Source organism: Symsagittifera roscoffensis, chromosome 2, assembly GCF_963678635.1.
Source record: "Symsagittifera roscoffensis chromosome 2, txSymRosc1.1, whole genome shotgun sequence".
Lineage (NCBI taxonomy): Eukaryota > Metazoa > Xenacoelomorpha > Acoela > Convolutidae > Symsagittifera > Symsagittifera roscoffensis.
Genome location: NC_087063.1, coordinates 65,461,691 through 65,482,813, shown reverse-complemented (window position 1 = coordinate 65,482,813; position 21,123 = coordinate 65,461,691). Strand labels below are relative to the sequence as shown.

Sequence of the window (21,123 nt, the reverse complement as noted above, 5' to 3'; positions counted from 1 at the left end):
GGATTAAAACCTGAAAGTGCGTTTTTACAGTAGCTCAAGTATCGTAAAGTAAATTAGAAGTTCAGAAGTTATTATGGCAACCGAAGTTACTGCACTCGTCCTTCATCCCACATGTTAAACTACTGCTCAAACTTGAAGAGCAAGGACATAGGCATACTCAACTCCTACTTATCTGAGAGACAACGATATGTTCAAATCAACCGCCAAAAAATGCCACCATCAGAGTACCCCAAGGATCTATCCTTGGACCACTATTATTCCTCTTCTTCATCAATGATTTACCTGAAACGGTGCAAAAAATACCCTGTTACGGGTACGAAGATGATTTTAAAGCAATAATACGAAGCCAAGGTGAAATGAACAAAGCAACAGAAAACATTGAAAAATGGATTTCTGAAAATAAGGTGACACCAAATACAAAGAAGTCTCATATTGTAAACATAAAAGGAGCGCTAAAAGCCAATTTCATGGGCAGTCCTCTGGAGCCAGTTGAACCCCAACGTGACCGTGGCGCATTGTACATCAAAACCTAAACTGGGCTGATAATTGTCAGATACGTTCGAAAAAAGCAATAAATGCACTCTTTCAAATTAAAAATTAAAAGAAACCTTACTTCGGTCTGCCACTGGAAGGTTAAGTTTAACGCATATACTGGATACGTAGTACCGATTGCAACATACGCATCTCAAGCGTGATGGCCAAGCAAGAGAAACCTCCAAGTGTTTGAAAAAGTCCAACACTGCAACAAAATGGATATTATTATCGAACATCAATTATTACCGTAACCGTCTCCTTTCCCTAAGAACACTACCACTCAGTCTATATAACGAGATGCATGATCTTTTTTTCTATTGTCAATGAGAAACGGTGATTATGATATACAGGAAACATTAGATAAAATTGATTCGCTAAGAAACACCAGACAAAATCAAAGAGGAGAATACAGGCTGTACAAATCAAGATTGATGAAAACCGATGACAACTTTTTCCGACGAACGGAACTTCTCTTCAACTACGTATCATGAACGTACCCTAAATTCGGCAACGATCTTAATAAAGATACCTTGCAGGAAATCTTCTGGCACTTCTTTATTAGACACTTCTCTGACGAAAACAAATGGAGAATAACATGCAGATGTGGAAACTGTAACATCACAAACAAGATGAAATTAAACTAATGAACTTTAACCTGGATAATTCTATAAACACATCCGTTTCGTTGGAAGTGTCTGTGTTGAAAAGGTACAAATCACTGCAGAAAATCATTTCAGAGTATGTTAATGTTTCTGAATGTTTCAGTTGACCCCATCCAAATTTTTGATGCAACGAACCGGGCTTATTGTTCCGACCATTTTAAAAGGGAATGAACTTCGTATTCGTGTTTAAGCTTTTTTCCCAATTTTTTTAACGCAAATCAGGTACCAATTATAATCATCAGATTGGCTTGAGTGATAAATTATATTAAAGCCCGTTCAGTCGTGATTCGAACCACTTTGCAGAATTTTCGATTACTTTTTCCCAGTGTCGAGACAAACCAGTTTGAAATTTTTGATTTTTCGTCTAATTTCGAGCAACTAAAGCCAGCGAGCAGGTTTATTTGTGCTATTTAAGGCTGTTTACAAAACTTTATTTATGCCTTATTTTATTGTTACTCGACTGAAAAACTTCAAAAGTTCAAAAAAATTGAACAAATTTGTGAATTTTTTTTAATGAATTTTATCTTTTTTTTAGTCTTATTTCGTCAAAAACTGTTGTCCAGTTTGCTTATTTTAATACTGTCGAATATGCTTAAATTCTAGCTTTTTATTCAGATCACGCAGAGAAAACGACAAATTAATTTTTTTTAACTATGGTCGGACCATTGAGTGCTCCTTGCACAGTAACTAGAAATCCTTGTTTGCTCTTTGTATTCATTTTGTATTAACTTAATCAGCTTGCTTTTGTATTGAGGACAGACTTGCTTGCACGCGTATCGCTTAGGATGTGGCGGGGGTAATCTCGTGATCCTATTTTTTATTTTTCTGAGAACTCTGAATCTACAAACTCTATTTACATTTTTTAAACAAAATAACAAGTACATCTATAGAAGCTTAATCACAAATGTATCATCCAATATCAGACCACTAGTATTCAAGCCGCCGAAATTTATGAACTTCCTAATATCCAATTCTTCTTCCGAAATAAGTTTCAAATCGCTTTTCTCAACGGGATACGTTTTCGATTTCTCCAAATTCGACTTAGCAGCAGACGTTTTGATAGTTTTGAGAATTGATTGCCTAAATATGTCAAAAAAGATCCGTTTTGGGGGAAAAAATTGGGCCCGAATTCCTCAAACAAACTGCAACATATTAATTATGTTTAAAGTCTGAGCAAATTTTCTTGTCATAGTTTTTCACCTGAAGTCAGCCCATATTAGGAAAAACACGTATTAAGTTTCACATCTTTTGCCTTTCGTCTGGATAATTTAATTCAGCACTAAAACAGCACAGCAAAATTGTCCTCTACAGTTCATGCAGCTTGCAATACTTTTTTGCTTAGCAATTTGCATGCGTGCCGCATAGCATGCTAAATGAAATAATTACTCACTTTGATGCGGCACGCATAACTTTGAGTTTTAGTTGCAAATGCACCAAGAGCCGCATGTGGTGGCGTCCCTCATGAGAGAGAAGCGACTGCTGGAGAATTAGTCCACCAATTTGAGTTGAGTAATCAATATTTTGGCCATTAAAATGATTACTGACCGATTATAAAATAAACAGTTATTAAATTTTTCTAATTTTGCGAAATGAAAGTTGGGCAATAGCCAAAATTTGATACTTCAACAATATTGATTTTAAAAATAAAAACGTTTTTTATTTTTAAAATCAATATTGTTGAAGTATCAAATTTTGGCTATTGCCCAACTTCCATTTCGCAAAATTAGAAAAATTTAATAACTGTTTATTTTATAATCGGTCAGTAATCATTTTAATGGCCAAAATATTGATTATCAACTCAAATTGGTGAACTAATTCTCCAACAGTCGCCTCTCTATCATGAGGGACACCACCACATACGGTTCTTGGTGCATTTGCAACTAAAACTCAAAGTTATGCGTGCCGCATCAAAGTGAGTAATTATTTCATTTAGCATGCTATGCGGCACGCATGCAAATTGCTACGCCTCCGTGGTATCACTGTTCTATCTCAGTTACTGGCTTAGAGCTTAGTCTTGAATTCTGTATACAATTATATTTTTTGTGCTGATAAAATAATCTGCAAAAACATTGAACACGTTGGCAGGAAAACAATAATTTTACATACACTGAAATAATGTAAATTAATCAGGTAAATTGCACAAAAACGCACACTAATTTAGTAACATTTAGCTTATAAGTGATCTTATTTACGTTTTTGCATATTTTTGACGAAAACAAATGAGAATTTTCGTAAAATTTGCCAAAATCTGCTTTTGTATGTCAATTTCAAATTATTGTTATTATTGTTAAAATGACTTTCATCAAATTGAATTAACAAATAGAAAACTATTTTTGCACATCTAGCAACAGCCTAAATTCTAGGTTTTCGTGAGATCGTTCATACATGGCTAGCAAAAACAACACTAACTTGAAAAAAAGAACATTAAAAAAGCGTTCAATGTAATTTTTAAGAATATGGTCGGAACATGCTGTGCTACTTGCACGGCCACTGGCTATCTTTGTTCTTATTTACGACCAGTGAACTTAAATTAGAAAAAAAATCTCATCATGTATTTTGGTTTTGTATTGAGGTATCTAGGCACAAATCGCCAAACAGCTAGTTTAATTATATAGAATGTACGTGGTGGAATATTCTTTTCTTTGCACTCTTTTATTACGCAATTTTTATATTATTTTCAAAATTAACTCGCTAAAAAACACGCAAATATATTGTTATTGACAAATGACTGTCCTTGTGGACCAAATCTTCAGAAGTTCAGTCCGGTTAGACTTTGTATAGACTTTTTTCAGAGAGTGGAAGAAACTGTAAAATAGCGTATTCCCTCAAACCAGAAGGCCAGAAAGATCGCAAATGAAAACTTCACCAAACAGAATTGATCATTAAAAAACAAATTTTCACATTCTCTTTCAAAAGCAAAAAAGTGCTCGTATCTAGGCAAAACCTTAAATCTTCTGTTTACTGTGTCTGAAGTAACTTTTGGAGGAAAAAAAAACAAAACTTTTATTATAGTTGCTGATTTTTAGAAAATTTTTTTCTGACATGCAATGCCAATTAAAAAAAAACAGTATATAATTAATCATTTAAAACAATGTTTGGATCAAATAACTAGCCTCTAGACAGTTTGAATTAATGTCTCAAACGGATGATTTCACCACCGATGGTACGCGTTAAAAAATGGAAGTTTTGCCATAATTAAATACCCAAAGCTGTCTTAAATCATCCGACACGCTTGCGAAATTGTTAGAGCGTAAAAAAGCAAAAAAAAAATGAATTTTAAATGTTGAAACTTGTCCGGAGAAAAAAGCACCCGAACACAAATAATCTGTCACTTTTATAAAAGAGTATAAAAGAATCATATAAAAATCATATAGGCTACAGATAAAGCAATAGGGCTGATACGTCTGCGTGCTTGCCAGAAACAAACACTTTATAAGAACGCCTGGATGTATTTTGCGCCGAGCATCAAAGGAGTGCATGGAGTGCATCATTCACCGCAATGGTGCGTGTGAGAGAGAACGAAAAGAGAAGGAGGGAGTACCATTTTTAGAAAACAGTAACTGGTAAATGTTTGAAAGATGATTCTGAATGATTAAAATCTGTCTGGTATTTTTGAACTTGTGAGATATTTTTTTCTTATGCAAATAGCTCTCTCAGCGAGTTTTTTTAGTCAATTTATCTCATATGAAGCTCGTAGCGGTTAAGTGGGTACTCGTTTAAATGTGTGGTACGGCAATTTATAGATCTAAGCTTCTTAAGAATGAAAAATACACAATGCGATTTAATTCAAGCATCAGATAAAAACCATCGGGACCTTTCAAGCATCATTCATGATTGACAGATTCTCGATAAAACTAGCCCAATGGGTCAAAACTGATTCAAATGCTTGTTTTATTCTATTGGGAAACCTCAAAAAAAAATATAGATATATAATCGTTTTTCGAAACTAAGAGACTACCATGCTTCTTGCACCGTTAGTACTTTAAGAAGTGAGCTTAACTTGCCTTCTTTTCAGTAAATTAAATTGAATTGATTTGTAAAATAAATACAGTAAAACAACGGAAAATCAAATATGAAAAATTTTCTACAAATTCCTGGCTAAAATGAACATCACCTACATAATTGATTTCATTTTAATCATTGATACTTATTAAAATCCAAGCTTCGATGGGCACATTAATCAATTTCTGACACAAAATTAATTTTTTAGAGGCGATGAACGTAGTTCAGACTCTTATATAGGTCCCGATGATTTTTTTTCGCGGTTTTGACGTTTTCTTTTTAAGTTCAGTTCCTTTCCTTTGTTAAAAGGAAGGAAACCTCTACTTTCGAGCAGCAAAAGAGTGAAGGTGCCGAAAAATGTGATCGGCTTCAATTTTCGAAATAGGAATTTAGCTATCAGATATGCCAGTGAAAAAAATTTTTGCTTATTGACCCAGAGTTCTCAGATTGGATTAACTTTATCAAAAAAGGGTCAACCTTAAATTATTCTAGAAATTCAAAGAGCTTCAGGGCGATCTATGTTTTTCTAGGAAACTCAGAAATCAATTTTTTTTTTCAAAAATTAGTCAGGATTTTTTGTTTAATCTAGCCTCACGCAATTAAATGAACGTTAATAAACTAAGCTTCAAAATTGAATAAATAAAAGGTGAAATAAAGTTAACACAAAGGCGAAGCTGCAGCTTCGCAAATACGAGCGAGAAAGCGGAAAAGAGCAAAAAAGTGACTTCAAGAGCTTGCATTTAAGAATTTGGAATATATCAAAGGCAACCGCACTAACTATGTATCTAATAAATCAGAGTTGCATAATTACGCGAAGTAATTCGAGTTAGAAAATTTCTGAAATAAGACTTTAATTTTTATAAGCTTATTTGAAACGAATAGTTTTTTTATTCGAATAAATAAGCATCAATGTAGCTCAATGTAGCCTACCCATTCAAAAATGCCGCCAAAAGTAGCGCCTTCAATAAAGCTCAACTTTCTAATAGCAAAAAGAAAAATATATGGCCTTAAAGCTCTTCAATTTTCAAGAAAAATTGACATATTTTGATAAAACTATTCTAATTAGAGAAAACTGCACTAATAGGTAAAGTTTTTGTATCGCTGGAAAATTTGATAATTCAACTCCATTTCCGAAATTAGAAGTCGATCACGTTTTTCGTGGCTTTTACTCTTTTACCGTAAGATAGTGGAGTTTGCCATCCGTTTAACAAAGAAATTTGAACTTAAGAAAAAGCAAAAGCCAACTCTTATCAGTTTCCCAACCCCCTCGTAAAATTACATATTTAGGATATTTAAAAATTGTTCACACGGCATTTTGCATCTAAGAAATAGTGTGAAAATTTGTTCACCTGCTCACTCTGACACGTTTTGTAGCAATTCATAACATGAAAAGTAATTTTAAACAGACTTTAAAATATTGAATTTCGAAAAAAATCAAAGAAGAGGAACTCTAAGAGCCCAAAAGTCAACCGCGAAACAGTAAATTTGAACTTTTACTTTTCCTGAAAAAAAAACAGAAAAAAAATAATCACGGTCTTTGTGAAATTTTCTTATTCGAAGGAAAAGTACATCACATAGAGGTTTTGAATTTAAATTTAAATCCAATTTCGAACCACTAAGCTATTCAGCTTTTTTCGCGCCCTATCCGCTTTCCAAATTGTAGAGCGTAAGTTGTCTACCCTTTATTGAATTTGAATGAACTTAGAAAAAGAGAAAACACCAAACTGCCAAAATTCAATGTTGAGTGTGATCAAATTTTCATTTTTTCCTGAAACAACGAAAAAATCACTATATTAGTGTATATTTAGAAAAAACCTCAATTTTCGAAATTCCAAGAACAAAAGATGACCTTAAAATTCTTCGAATTTCTAGAAGACTTTATGATTCACTTTTTTGATAAAACACACCCAAACTGATTCATTAAGGCAAAGCTGCGCAAGTACAATGCAATCGAATCACGCTTCGGTCACGGCTGGAGGGGTCCCAGTGTCATCCGCCTCCTCAAGGTGGGACCGGCTGCGGCAAAATGGATGACATCTCCCCCTCCCCCACGGTTGGTCCTGCACTGAGCAGGCCGGGGGCTAATAATAAAAAAAAAAAAAAAAAAAAGTACAATGCAAAAAGAGCTCTGAACAGGCAATATAAAGTAACATAAGGAAAAGATTGAAAATGCACTTTTAAAAATCTTTTTGTTGAGAGTAGGAGTATCAAGTTCTCATATCTGCCACTTACTTTATTTTACTAACACTACCTACCAATAAAGCAGCTACAGTTTCTATCAAAATGCCTATGTCATGCAGCAAAAATTCTACCGAAAAAAACTTCAAATGTTCCGGATTTGAATATCCGACCTGTTGAATTGGTGTCTCACGTCTTCGTATCTGCGCCACAGTCACTTGGAAACAGACTAGTGGCCCAGTTAAGGCTGGATCTACCTGTTCTAATAATTTAATCATATATTGTACTGATACGAAGATGCGTAAATTTCAAAAAAGGGCTTAACTCTAAAACCTAGTGTTTCTCATTAGTGCTTCTATGGGAATAGCCTCAGCTTTCCACATCTTGATTTTTAGACTGAAGATTACCGCACACAGATTTTTTAGATTGAACCTTTAATATCAGGTTTAGCAAGTACTTTTCGAGAATAGTGACGAAATTTCTAAAAGCGTAAAAATTTAAAAAGGAGTTTTTTAGAAGTCCATATCAGCTTTTCAACAAAAAAAACAGTAAACACAGATAACGCAGGGATAATTGAAGCACCATGCTAGTTTTAATAAACTATCAACCTCAGAATCAGCAGGCTAGGTTTTGAAAAAAAAAACTTTCCAGAAAACAGGAAAATTTCAAAAATTGGACATTTTCTGAGAGCATATTTAATTCAGAACGCAGTGCATAGCAGCTTGCTCAGGTAACTTTCGCATATTTTTTTTTCAGTTATAAGCCTGCCATATTCTCATTGAACAATAAAGTTTGAACTTAAAATTTATTCAACAAAAACTCAGGAATCCAAACAAAACGCTACTGAATGTGTAATTTAATCGTCAAAATGTTTCATAACGAGTTAATTTTTCTTTACTTCGGAATAACTGGTTTCACACTCAAAAATCCTGAAGTAGCTGCAAAGTACTTGTCATCTTTGGACGAATTTTCACTAGCAGCATTCGGGTTTTTAATTTCCAGGCCCTCTAGCGGTGTAAAAGCCACGCTAGACGCCGTTCCCGAAATCTGTTGCCTTACTGTAGTTCTGCCGCCGTGAATTTGATCTTTTGCCAGTTTACGTTGCAAGCTTTTCGACAATTTGACCTCAGTTTTCTTGTCAACTTGAGCCATTCTGATACCTCCAGTTTGGCTCGATTTGCCAATATTTCCCAATGTAAACCCTAAGTCTTCCTGGTTCATATCGTCTTCAACTTCCCCAAAGTTCATTCTGTTCGCTTGCTTTCTCAATTCAGTTTCGCCTAATCGAGCTTTCATCTTTCTAAACCGTCGACCGCCTCTTCTCTTGCGCGGTGCGTCAATAGGGGTCGGAAGCGCTTTCGTCTGCTTAACCGACGGCGGTTCGTTCAACTTGGTCAACTTTGCCATTATCTCTTCTCGAAATTGCATACCTATGGAACCGCTTGGACAAGAATGGTTGCTGTCAACTCTAGCCGCTAAAGATGCCTTCGCAGCTATAAACTTGGCCGCCTTTCGTTTCAAATCTGGAGCAGTTTGCTGGACAATTTCACACTGGAACACCAAACCACTGTGCGGGTTCACTGCAATCGAAGAGAATCCTGACATTGACGCCTTCTGAGCTCCTAGGACTTGCACGTTGCAGGCCGGCATTTTGGAAAGACCTGTCAAACCTCCTGAAATACCCATGAGCTTTGCTGCAATTGACGCCCCCACAATATTAGATAAATTCGGAGCAATTAGCGACATTCTTGATTCGACGTACGAAAGAATCTTTGTTTTGACTTCGTGTAGTTCCTTGGCCATGTCACATGCCTCAATGATCGATGCCAAAACTTCATCGTCTAGAAACTTTCCAGTTGTTGTTGCTGCTGATACACTGACTACCATCACTGTTGCAGGATTTAAAATCTGCGCCAGCTCATCGCTGGATTTTGCTTTTGAAAGGTCATTTTTTAAAATCAAAACTGTGTTAATGTAGTCAAGTGCTGAAGGAACCAGCGACTCCAGTTCTGGGAACCGTTTTGTGTATCGATCGCGAATAAACTTATGTACGAGGTAAATTTCGTTATCAATTTTAAGTACCGTATTGTTCGCACTCACAATCAATTTATACTCCGGGTCTTGTTCTACTGGTCCAACTATTTTACTTTTGGAAGAGCTCGCTTCATTTTGATACTGTTCTATCAGAGCCAAAAGTGTTTTCAGGTCCTCGCTAGCATATAGTTTAGCTATTTCTTTGACGGAATTACATAATTGTGACTGAATTGAATGTTTTGAGTCATGAGGTTCTTGTTTCACAGATCCATTATGGAGTCCGTCGTGGTCCATAGACGTCGTTGGCAAGTTTGCATTTCTGTATGCTTCCGAAAGCTCTTCATCTTCTTCCCCGACCGCCTCTTCCAAATCGGCGAGAAGCTCATCTGCCAAAGACATGGAGGAATAAACTCAGTTACTTATTAAGCCTCTAATTAAGTACTCCTAATAAGCACTTGAGCTAGCTAGCACCTGGAAAGAGGAAACCTAAGTGTTAGAGCAAATAACAAAATTACGTACAATTAGAATCAGAAGTTCAGGTGAATGGTAGTAGGAAGCGAGTAATCGAGTTAGCACTCAACTATCTAATCTGAAAAACAGAACATATGTCAATCAATTACGGAAATTTCAGATGAGTTAGAGATCAAAAAGTCTTGAAAAGGCACCTTAAATCCTCCAACAATATAAATAATAAAAAGCAATTTAAAACTCCTCAAAACTCAGAATTTCAAAATTTCTATTCAAAATTCATGTTTTAATAAATATCCATCGATTTAAGTCGGGTCAATTTTATATAAAAACACATTTAAATTGTACAAATTAAATACTACAGTATAATGATACACAAATTGCATTCAACTGAACACGTTCATTTAACTTAACACAAAGATGACTAATCTAGTTATCCTTTTCCAATAGTGTTTCCGGATCCCCTCCTGTGGTCGTCTTTGTAATCATCGAAGGTTCTCCTTTTTTGAAGCAGACCAGGCTCATCCCGCTCCTCCTCTCTCTCCTCTCGCTCTATCTTCTCTTGCATTTCCAAACGAGAATCCAGTTCAGGGTCTCCAGTTTTGGATTTGAGGCCCCTGAAAAACATTTGCAAAAATATATCTAGATTCTCAAAAAGTAAGTTTTTTTTAGAAACTTTGGCATTACAGTTTAAAAAAATATTGACCACCAAATGTGTTTTTTTTTGGTTTTAGCGTCCTAAATTATTCCAATTTGAAGAACGAATAATTCTGTAAAGCAATTCAGTCATTAAGATTTATCACTGGATACAAAAAACTAGATTAGGTTTTTCTAAACACAAATTACCTTTCGGGCATTCCGGTGTCCGAGCAGCTTTGGCACTGTGACTCATACCACTCGTCGAGAGTCATCGTCGGCACTGAAGGATACCCAGCTCCGAACACACTCTTCTGCACCTGGTCTCTTGTCAGTATCAAAATAGCCGGCCTCGTCAAACTGTTTTGCTGATTACTTCCTTGTGTATTTCCATTGCTTTGTACTCGTTCTGTGTTACCAGATGGCCCGTCCTTGAATCGTTTCTCGAGTAGGTCTTTCTCTTGCAATAGATGTGCGAGGTTTCCACAAGTTTCGTCAATTGCTAATTTGATCTTCAGTAGATGGAGTTCTCGGCTCGTTTCATCGTCCAACATAGCACCATTTTCCACAAGATCCCTAAACAATTAAAATGAAACATCATGTTTGAAATCATTAATTTGATATTTTTGTTTAATTCTACGATAAAAGATAAGAAGTGCATTGATAGCGCTTCATCACTCTGATGTCTAAAAGGCAAACTCTGACTCAATTCATAGTGAAAAAGAAAACAATCACTTTTATAGTGTGAGTACTTTTGGTAAACCATTGGTCAAAAATAAGTTGTACTTGAACTTCATGAAAACAATTTAACACCTACTCTAGTGTTTTGATTTTATTCTCAGTTTCTTTGATTGCCTTGTATTTGTTAACTCGGTCCTCGCGAGAGTTCAACTGAGCTTGAAGATCTTGATTCTCCTTTTCTGAATTCAGACTGGGAATCTTGCCTTCGTACAGTTCATACTCTTGACATCTACGTAGGAAATCCTCGTAGTATATTACCACTTTCTCCACAATAGGAATTCTTGCTTCCGCCGACGACGCAGCTAGATGATTAGTCATATCACCCAACATGACAGGTAGTAAAAGATATTGCAATGAGTTTGTAGTGATTTCTTCAACTGATTCATTTTTACTGAATAATTGAAGAGAGCTCACCATTTTGGTACACTGTTCCAGAAGTTTGATGGCTAAGCCCACTTTACTCTGGACTTCACTGTCTGCTGATGATAAAGATGTTTTGTTCACAAATGTGATCAGTTTTTGAGCCTCCTTGAAAGACTGTGACAAATTAACGTCTTCAGAGTCCACATCAGTGCCCATGTTCAATTCTGAAATGATAAAAAAAAAATGAAACTTAGAAAGCTTATAAATTTGCGGATACATGTCTTTTTACTATTATGCAACATGCTCAATTACAACGTCTTAGGCCCAAGACCATTTAGTTGACAGAAAACAGTTCGGAAAAATGCAAATGATCAGACAACAAAAAGTCAGAAAACTGAATTAACGAAAACAAAACCAATCAAAATTAAACACAGAATTCAAACTAGAATCAAACAATTCGGTCATTTCACTCGTCCATCCACGCCATCTGATTTCTGTAATCAAACAAAGTTCTTTCCAAAGCATCTAGGAACTCATTTAAGGTCATTGACCTATTCACATCCGTTCTGTTAGCATGCTCTGCTATGGTCAGAAAAGGTAGTTTTCTCAGCGTTCTCCCACTCAAACCATGCAAAGTCTTTAATTCTGCTTTTCGCGATTTAGTTTGCTCGTTGCAAGTAATATCAACAGGACTGCATAGCTGCAAAAGTCGTTTACTCAAGGCGTCAGACTCCAACTCACGTTCGGATACTGGTAGTTCGCAAAGGTCATCTACAAAAAACAATCCACCTCAATAACTGAAAAGATCTGTAAGAATATTTGTTCCGCCGACTCTCGAAGTGGCAAGGAACTATGGCGTAGATCAAATCGTTTTCTAGCCAATTTTCATTACCTTACAGAAATCTCAATTGATTTCTTGTAAGCTATCATATGAAAAGTCCTTTCAGCCTTGATTCGGATTCTAAAAAGAAACCTTTTCTAAACTTTTCTCGTCCTCGATGAAAAACTCGTCTGCATTTTTTTTTGCCATTCCGACTAAATTTAACTGAAGAGTCTGAAAGCGCATTAAATCTCGTAATTTCAACGACGAGCGACATTTCACTCAAACACATTTGAACGGTTGATAAATATGTTTAAATGCATACTATTATCTGTAAATTTATCATCTCATTTTGAAAAAATTGAAAAAATGTACAGACAATCAATAAACTGTCAATAAACTCACCGAAACCAAAAAATGATTGATTTTTTGAAGGAAAATTGTTTCACTTTGCGTTAAAAAAACTATTTAAGTTATTTAAGATTTTTTTGCGCCCTTTGCATTTCGGTAATTAGAGAGCGTAATTTACCATACATTTAGCAAATTACTTTGAATTAAACTCAAAAAAATCCAAAGTCAAATCGCAATACAAGTTGAGCTTCAACAATAATACAAAGCATTGCTTTGCAAGCTACCGAATAGAAGGAGACATAAACCACAAACAGAAAAAATATGTTAGTTGAAAAAAAGTCATGACAACATTCATCTACATGAACTTCACAAGATTGTCTCGACGAAATATAAGGTAATCGAGGCATAATGCAAAAAGACAAAAAACGGAGCTAATTCAAAAACGGTTCTGGTAAATTAACAAATTACAGAATGGCTTTCATTATAATGAATTTCATTAAGAGTCGAAGAATACTCAACGCTTTGGAACTTAAGCCGACATAAAGTATGCAGACAAACGATAGTCTGACAATTCAAGTTATCCCAGAAAAAAAAATTAATTTCATGTTGAACACAGAGGCGAAGCGAAATTTCGCATCGCTTGTGTTACAACTCAAACACAGCAATGCAAGCTAGCGAGTAGAAAATGAGACGAAAAAAAAACAATTGAGCCGAAAACAAAAAATCATAAGAAGTTGTTAAAAAACTATGAGCAATTACGTTTGAATTTTTGCAAATATGAACTTTTTCAACATAAACTACCTGTTTTTTTTTTTAAACAATCAACCATTTTTTGACCTTGAAAGGACATAAATCAAGGTATTTAAGCCGAAGACGAAAACAATAAAGCCAAACAAAGCTTTTAAGCGCAAAAAAAAGAGAAAGCATACAAGGTCAGGGCTATTCATTGAATAACTTAAATGAATACTTCAAAACACTTGCATCTACAATAAAAACAGCTGATCGCACAAGAAAATTCCAAGTGGTAAATTATCCGACAAAACATAAGCAGTGAAACGAAAAACCGACAATACATTTTTTCCTGGAAAAAACTTTTAAAATTCATGCAAACCGAAACAAGGTCCGACCAGGACTCCAACCCCAGCAAACTTAAACACAGAGGCAAAGCTTCGCTTCAAAACAACTATAGAGAACACGACAAAAAGTAGCTCTACAAAGTGCAATAAGAAAAAATAGAAATAAGCCTCGAATTAGCGAAAATTCGGCTAGGTCTAGGATTCGATCTCCGACCTACTGCAATCAGATTTTGAATCTGACGCTCTATCCACTCAGCCAAGCACGCTTAACCACCAGCAAACACAAGTCACAAATAAAGCAGCTACATATGCCAATAAATTTCTAATCCCATTTAGCAAAAGTGGCACCAAATACAAATAGACACAATTTTGCAAGTAATAATTTGGAAAATGACAAACTGAAGGCATCCCCACGAACTTTGCATTTAACAAATCGCAAAGAATAAAGCCAAATTATGTGCACAGAGCCGAAGCGGAGCTTCCCACCTTTTATGATAGAACACAAAAAACATGAAAAGCCGAAAAATGAAAATTATTGAAAAAAATTAGGTCAAATAAACTGTTGAGCAATTCCACTTTCTTGCAGATTTTTAACAAAAGTTAATTACGGAAAACTTACAAGTCCAAGTGAAGCAAAAAACTTCGAGCAAAAAACTTATCATCAACATTTCTTAAAAATTCATTTTTTGCCTGATAATGGCTGTCGAAAATTATGTGCTACATGCACAGAAACCAGTTACTTTTACACAGCACAGTTAGCAGTTACAGCAACCGTCGGGTCTGTTTTTTTTTAACATTTTGACCACCTTAAAGAAAACGTGAAGGATGTCAACTGCAGCATCAAATCAATGCCCCGTTTGGCCATGATTCATTCCAAAAATTGTCAACAAAATTGTTTCAGAGTCGAGAGCAACGGGTCTGAAATTTTGTTTTTGAGACTAACTTTTCAGACTGGAAACTTCAGATTGATCTTCCGAAATCTAGTTATTGTGACGTTTTTATAATTTTAGCAATTATTACCTAATTTAGCGCCTTTTCGCTAACTAAAAAGCAAATAAAAACTCAAAAATCTTTTTCGATACATTTTCAATTTTCAGTTTCATATGTTTTTTATTTTCTGCGATTCGCAGAGGATCTATGAAAGTCTATCCAGCTTGTCTAAGCACAGTTCGTTCCCCCTATTCCAGGCATCTATTTTTTTGAGCGACGCTTTTTTTGCTACAGAGTCGTTTTTTGCATCTAGAATTTTCGCGTGGTACAACTATTGCAGACGTAATCCGTCAGGATGTGGTAGACCTGAAGCTATAGGTCAAGTGAGAGCTCGTCCTCACACAATATCATTGCCATGACAAGGCATAGATTACACGATCTCGAAGTTAACGCTCAACAACTATGCTAAGTGCCTTTTCGTTCTGAAATAAATAAGCGTGGTCAAAACAATCTGTTCTATTTGCACAACAACCGACCGGCTTTCTTTGTTTTACTATGAAAAAGGCAGTTTCAAAAAACCGGTGGTATGTATGTATATATATTATGTACCCAAGTGTCTATAAGACATGACGGGCTTCATTATTGATAATTAGAATCGATTTTCGAATTGAAACTGATAATTAAAATCCACTTTCAAAATTTAGAAGTCGATTACATCTTTCGTGAATTTAATACTTTCGCTGTTCGATAGTGGAGTTTGCCTTCCTTTTAACCAAAAAATTGAACTAACGTAAACAAAAATCAAAAGTCATACCGCAAAGTGAACAAATACAAGACCTTTTACTGAAAAAAAAATTAAAAAATCACCAAGACCTATATAAGAAAATTCTCTACGTTCATGACTCTTCAAAAGCAGCCTTCATGCGCATAAAAGAGAACCTGATCAGTGTTCAGTTGAATCTGCTCGTCGCATTACTTACGTTGCGGTGCTATGAGTTTAACCTGCATCAACTCGGTAATGCATGAGCTCATAATCTTGTATATTGCATATGAAGATGGGTGTCCCACGTGTTGCTTGATATCTGCCCTGTCTACGAATGCCAGATCGACTCTGCCTGAGAGATTGCTGGTTGTGAGGACAACCACGTTAGGTTGTGTTTTCAGCTGGTCCAGCTGGGTTAGCATAGCATTAACCACACGTATTGCGTCAGATGGCTCGCTTCCTGTATCAACAAAACCATTATTTATTTCAAACCAATGCACAAATGACAAAAAATCAAAATATACACAGAGGCGAAGTTGCAATCCGCATACACAACCAAGAACTTGACCGATAACGCTACTGGGAAAAACTGAATGAGTAAAACTTTGAGTTTACAAAATTTCTTCAGTGACGCACGCCAATTATGAGTCTACATAACTGCTAAGTGACGCTAGCCAATTATGACGCATTATTAGTACCAGTCAATTTGAAAAAAAAAAAGAAATTTACCAACTAACATGCCTCAATTTATAGAGTGGGCGCATTTTAACTAGTATACGAAGAAGTTCATTATAAACATCCGACCCTGTCCAGGTTCGAACGCTCTTATCTTGTTGCTGGTCTCCTTCCCTACCTCTACGCTACAGATCAATGATACCTTGAAGCTAGAGTTCTATTTTTAATATAATAGTGTGTTTTTATCCTTAGCATTGGCTGTACTTAATAGAACACGAACACTTCAAAATGAACACATTCTGTCGCAACAATATTTGCGACTTAGGTTGGAAAAAAAGTGAGTTCATACTATAACACAAGCTTTGCTTGGTGTAAAAAGCGAGCGACACTTGGCTGATATCTTCAAATCAGGCAGCGAAGAAAACATTTTTTTTTGCTAAAATAGGGCTGTAATAGCAGCATTACATACAGAGGCGAAGCAAAGCTTCGCAGCAATTGCGATATCACACAAATATAGCATTGCAAGCTAGCAGGCAGAAAATCAAAGAATGCCACTGAGTCGAAATACTCAACTACAAAAATATTTGGAAGTTCTGAAATTCTTATTTTGTACGCTCCTTCCTCAGAAAACACACAAAAATCTATTTTTTCTTCAAATGACGAAATTTCAGATCACGGAGCCGATAAAACATAAATCGAAACATTTGAGGCCAAATTGAACTTTTACAAAACAATTAAATTGAATAAATTTACCATTTACAGGAATCAATCAAAAACACGTTCAATTGTTACCTTTAAACCAAATGCGCCAAAAAAGATGAGAAATATGAATTCATTATAAGCTAACCTATCAAATGATTCAAGTACTTATGCTAAACAAACTGTTAACCCGAAAAAAAACTATATTCCGATTTGATGACGCTTGTGGCATTTTCCCCCGTACACTTCACCTCATATTTTATGGTGGAACGAGGGGTTCTATAAGATTAGGTATGAAGACCAAATAATTTTGTCTATGCCTAATTACTACGCATGCCAACTTTTGCAACAATCGGCCAATATGAACAAAAAATTACTTTTAAAAAATTGCAAATGGGGGCAAAAGAAAAAGTGCCACGCTTTGTTTATCGCAAGCGTAAATATTCTTGGATTATACTACTGATAGTGTTTCAGCCAAAAAGTAATAATTTACGAGACGTTTTCCGACCTTGAGTTTTTCTGGACGCCGCTAGACTCTCCACTTCATCAATGAGTATAAACACCAGTGCCTCCGGGTCCGAATACAGCTCTCTGATCTTGTCAAACATGGCCATGACTAGTTTACCACTCTCAGAGAACCATCTTGAGAAGAGACTGTGGGAGTTGATTTCCACTAGCTGACAATATCTGTACCTCGCATCCAATCGCACAGAGAGACGCTGTGCCAGAGCATGACACAGACTAGTTTTGCCAGTTCCTGTTAAACGAGGAAACTTCCGTTTAGTTTATCTGAGGGAAATAGCTACAAAAAGGTCAAATTCAGAGCAAAACAGCAATGATTTATCGTCCTAATTTTTCTGAACTTTTTCATAAATTTTTATGAGCTATTAATGGTACTGCTTAGTTTTTTCACGAAAAATTGAACTTTGCATTCCGTTTCTGGTAACTTAATTCCGTTCAGTTTTTCGTTTGACGTTTTTAACACTACATTCACAATTAAACCAGCTTCGCCGAAAAACAATATAAGCATCTAATCAAAAATCAAAACCCCAGAGCTAGGAAGTTCCAACCTGGAGGACCATGTAGCAGCACAATCCGGTTATAAGTTACAATATTCTGGTCAATATTCAGGTCAGACAGCAACAACATCGTCTCCACATATCTAACCAGTCTCCATTTCAGATCATCCTCATAGAAAAGCGAATCCCACAGGGTCTTGAACTGCACATGCGGCAACATCCAGATCTGTGCCGCCGATGCTGATTGCTCATCTCCACCTATACTTAACTCTTCAACTCCAGGTGTGTCTAGCGACAGTGAAAACATATGCAAACTGATCTCCAAAACACCCGCTGTGATCCCGGCTATAGTTCGAATCGAAGCTTCTGAGTGGTTGTTGTTGTTGTGATGTGAAATTTTGTTAGTTGCTGATTCATCCTGCACTTTGATGAAGTCGACAGTTGCTGAGAGGTATTCGTCGTCGTCAAAAGGGACGTCAGTGCTCAGTCCTGCAATCAAACAGCGTGCAATCATTGCCATCGAATTTGCAAAGAACAGTGTGAAATCATAGCACCATCGAACTTACTCGAATTACAAAAAAGAAACTTTTCAAGTGATTGTAAATAACACGAATTGCCACCTAAAGAATATAATTTAAAGTGTAACAGCTGGTTATTTTTAGTCATTTTATGAAATTTTAAGCAAAAAGGTTGACCGGACAAAGAAGGCACTTCTCAGCATTCCAATTGAAATCCAGCCGGATTGGCAAAACCTATAACGTATTTATATATATTAGATAACAGATGGGAAAATACTAACATGCACTCCTCACACAGCTTGGGTACAACCACCATTAGGTAAACAACCTTGACTATTGAGAAAATGTGGATTCGCAAATGTTCCAAATCCAAAGACCTACGGACCATGGTTAAGGACCCCAGGAGGCTTTCACGGTTAAGTGACTATGTAGCATATAAATCCGCCAGAAGAACGGAACCATGCTTGTAATTTTAAGACATCAAGCAACCAACGCACCCCCAACACGCTATGTTCCAGGAGGACGAAAAAGCCGGATTCCCGAAGAAACTGACACGCAAAAAGCAGACCGAACATTAAGAAAGCTCAAATAAGAGATAGGCCAAGATAGCCCTTTTCCCAGGCCAAGGTAAAGGACTGGGGGGAAAACTGCCCGAAAGACACCAGCGAGGGGCATGCAAGTCCGACCCCGCATGCTCTCAAAAAATGCCCAACATCAAATCTGAATCAGAACCTTAAGTTTCGTCGAGTGACGACCGGTCGTCTATGTCAGAAAAATCAGCAATGTCCCCAAAACGGACGGACACCGCCACAAAAACCTCGAAAGGGGCAACACGAAAATCACTGCGAAACAGACAATCTGGCCTTGAGGGAGCACTCGGAGACCCGGTCCCAATCAATGCAATAGAGACAACAAAACACAGAGGCGAAGCTGCGCTTCAAAAACACGCGCGAGAACACGACTAAAAAGCAGCTCTATCAAGTTAAATAAGAAAAAATAGAAATAAGCCTCGACTTATGCTAGGTGTAAGATTCGAATCTACTGAGATCAAGGATTTTGAGTCTAACCCACTATCCCCTCAGCCACGCAAGCTGAATAACCGACAAACACTAGTCACGAATAAAGCACTACATATGTTAATAAATTGCCAACGATTCAGCAAAATTGGCACAAATAATAATTTGGAATATAGCAAACTGAAGGCATCTACAGTAACTTTGAATAACAAATTGCAAAGCATAAAGCCACATTGTATAAATTATGCATTTCAAAAAATGCAAGATATATTGAGTTGGAAAATTTCTGAAATCGACGTTTATTATTGTGATGGTGATGTTGTCTGAAACCAATAGCTTTTTTTCGGTTCATTTGATGAATTGAAAATGCATCAACTGCGGTAATTTATTTCTATTCGAATGTCACATCACATGCTATCAAAAAGTAAAGGTGCCCCAAAAGTGGCACCAATATTTCCGACTTAGGTTGGAAAAAAAGAAGGTTCGTACTAATACAATAGATTCGCAGGTGTTAAAACAAGTAAACGAAAAAAAATTACTGTTGCATGCACGGAAAGAAAATCAGAGGGTAACAATGCGAATATCATGATTCTCATCCACGAAACTGAATTTAACATGAAATCACCAGTTTCAAGCATGTGTACCGAAACAGACAAGAAAGTTTCATGTGATCGATGTGATATCACCAATTTCTAGCCCAAATCGAGACGCTCTATTAGTGATTGATACTGGAAATAAATACGAACAAAACAGCGAATTGAGCAAGACGAAAAGCGACGAAACGAAAAAGAAAGCAAACACGACCGATGAACATGAAAAGAATCAGGAAGACGACGCTCAACAAAACAGCAAAACGACGAAACCGAAAAATACGAAGCAAACACGACTGAAGAACACGAAAAAAAAATCAGGAGAAAAACAAGAGACCGATAATAGAAACAAAAGATAAAGGAAATCAAGAAAAATTTCCAGAGGAAGAAAAACTTTGAAACTATTAGTCCCACGGGGACTCCGAAACTTTAGTCCAAAGGGGACTATGAAACTCTATGTGAAAAAGGAAAATGTCATCCGGCCAGATTGGCAAAACCAATCAAGTTTTTTTTAATACATTTTGTAGGACAGTTTGAGCGATGGCTGTCAGACGAAAGAATTAACAATTAACATTCAGTTACTTTTGCGTACACATGAGTTCATTCTCTATTCGATTTAGCAATCCGTTCGGATTATAGAATATACTGTACTCATACTTTACCGTATGACACAAATAATGCGGACTTACCTTTCGCAAGCTTGGTCAAAATATAAATATAATCATCATAAGCCAACATCGACAGATGTTTGTGCACTCTGTCTTTCAGCTCCTGGCCGTGATTGACAATAACGTTTCCCTTGGTGCAAACCTCCACGTGCAAAGTGATCTGCTCCTGCAACTTATCCCCATTTCCATTTTCAATACTGTCAGTTTGCAGACTAACGACAAGTTTTCCGTCAGTTTTGTAGTAGAAATTAGCAAACGAGTCTTTTTTGGGTGACAACATGGCTCCGTTCTGAACAGGCAAAGAGTCCGACATCGCAGCAATTGTATCCATGAGTTATATCTAACTACTCTGAAAGCATTTAGTCCCTTTTCAAAGAACC

At 36.3% G+C, this 21,123-nt stretch overlaps 5 protein-coding genes across 6 annotated transcripts in view; 1 reads left to right on the top strand and 4 right to left on the bottom strand.

The window, feature by feature from the left end:
* The window catches only part of LOC134840173 (very long chain fatty acid elongase 2-like), a 392,967-nt gene that overhangs the window by 67,370 nt on the left and 304,474 nt on the right, over window positions 1–21,123 (top strand). The gene's annotated exons all lie outside the window — the stretch shown is intronic.
* Window positions 1–21,123, bottom strand: part of LOC134840172 (ribose-phosphate pyrophosphokinase 1-like) — a 355,756-nt gene that overhangs the window by 138,978 nt on the left and 195,655 nt on the right. The window lies entirely within an intron of this gene.
* LOC134840169 (U4/U6 small nuclear ribonucleoprotein Prp31-like) lies at window positions 8,168–10,001 on the bottom strand. 2 transcript variants are annotated; one of them, XM_063855879.1, is made up of 2 exons: window positions 9,930–10,001; window positions 8,168–9,796 (listed from the first exon to the last, which is right to left on the bottom strand). In XM_063855879.1, the coding sequence occupies exon 2, from the start codon at window positions 9,702–9,704 to the stop codon at window positions 8,271–8,273; it is 1,434 nt and encodes a 477-aa protein (XP_063711949.1). In that variant the 5' UTR covers window positions 9,705–9,796; window positions 9,930–10,001; the 3' UTR covers window positions 8,168–8,270. The 2 variants fall into 2 exon arrangements, with proteins under 2 accessions (XP_063711949.1, XP_063711948.1); XM_063855878.1 differs by having other exon boundaries at window positions 8,168–9,995.
* On the bottom strand, window positions 10,179–11,876 carry LOC134839468 (immunoglobulin-binding protein 1-like). The gene is made up of 3 exons (XM_063855026.1): window positions 11,332–11,876; window positions 10,725–11,090; window positions 10,179–10,495 (listed from the first exon to the last, which is right to left on the bottom strand). Exons 1-3 carry the CDS (start codon window positions 11,832–11,834, stop codon window positions 10,312–10,314), a joined length of 1,053 nt encoding a protein of 350 aa, XP_063711096.1. The 5' UTR covers window positions 11,835–11,876; the 3' UTR covers window positions 10,179–10,311.
* On the bottom strand, window positions 11,999–21,091 carry LOC134840134 (pachytene checkpoint protein 2 homolog). Its single transcript, XM_063855827.1, has 5 exons — window positions 20,765–21,091; window positions 18,003–18,440; window positions 17,441–17,689; window positions 15,776–16,018; window positions 11,999–12,389 (listed from the first exon to the last, which is right to left on the bottom strand). The coding sequence occupies exons 1-5, from the start codon at window positions 21,072–21,074 to the stop codon at window positions 12,085–12,087; spliced, it is 1,545 nt and encodes a 514-aa protein (XP_063711897.1). The 5' UTR covers window positions 21,075–21,091; the 3' UTR covers window positions 11,999–12,084.

What these genes read in the sequence shown, in the direction of transcription:
- LOC134840169 (XM_063855878.1), bottom strand. Translation starts at nt 9,809, where the DNA reads ATGTCTTTGGCAGATGAGCTTCTCGCCGATTTGGAAGAGGCGGTCGGG.
- LOC134839468 (XM_063855026.1), bottom strand. Translation starts at nt 11,834, where the DNA reads ATGGGCACTGATGTGGACTCTGAAGACGTTAATTTGTCACAGTCTTTC. An exon ending in AATAAAATCAAAACACTAGA is followed by an intron (nt 11,091 to 11,331) that starts GTAGGTGTTAAA and finishes TTAATTGTTTAG; the next exon opens with GGATCTTGTGGAAAATGGTG. An exon ending in GACACCGGAATGCCCGAAAG is followed by an intron (nt 10,496 to 10,724) that starts GTAATTTGTGTT and finishes AATGTTTTTCAG; the next exon opens with GGGCCTCAAATCCAAAACTG.
- LOC134840134 (XM_063855827.1), bottom strand. Translation starts at nt 21,074, where the DNA reads ATGGATACAATTGCTGCGATGTCGGACTCTTTGCCTGTTCAGAACGGA. An exon ending in TTTGACCAAGCTTGCGAAAG is followed by an intron (nt 18,441 to 20,764) that starts GTAAGTCCGCAT and finishes GTTTGATTGCAG; the next exon opens with GACTGAGCACTGACGTCCCT. An exon ending in GGCGTCCAGAAAAACTCAAG is followed by an intron (nt 16,019 to 17,440) that starts GTCGGAAAACGT and finishes TTGTTGATACAG; the next exon opens with GAAGCGAGCCATCTGACGCA.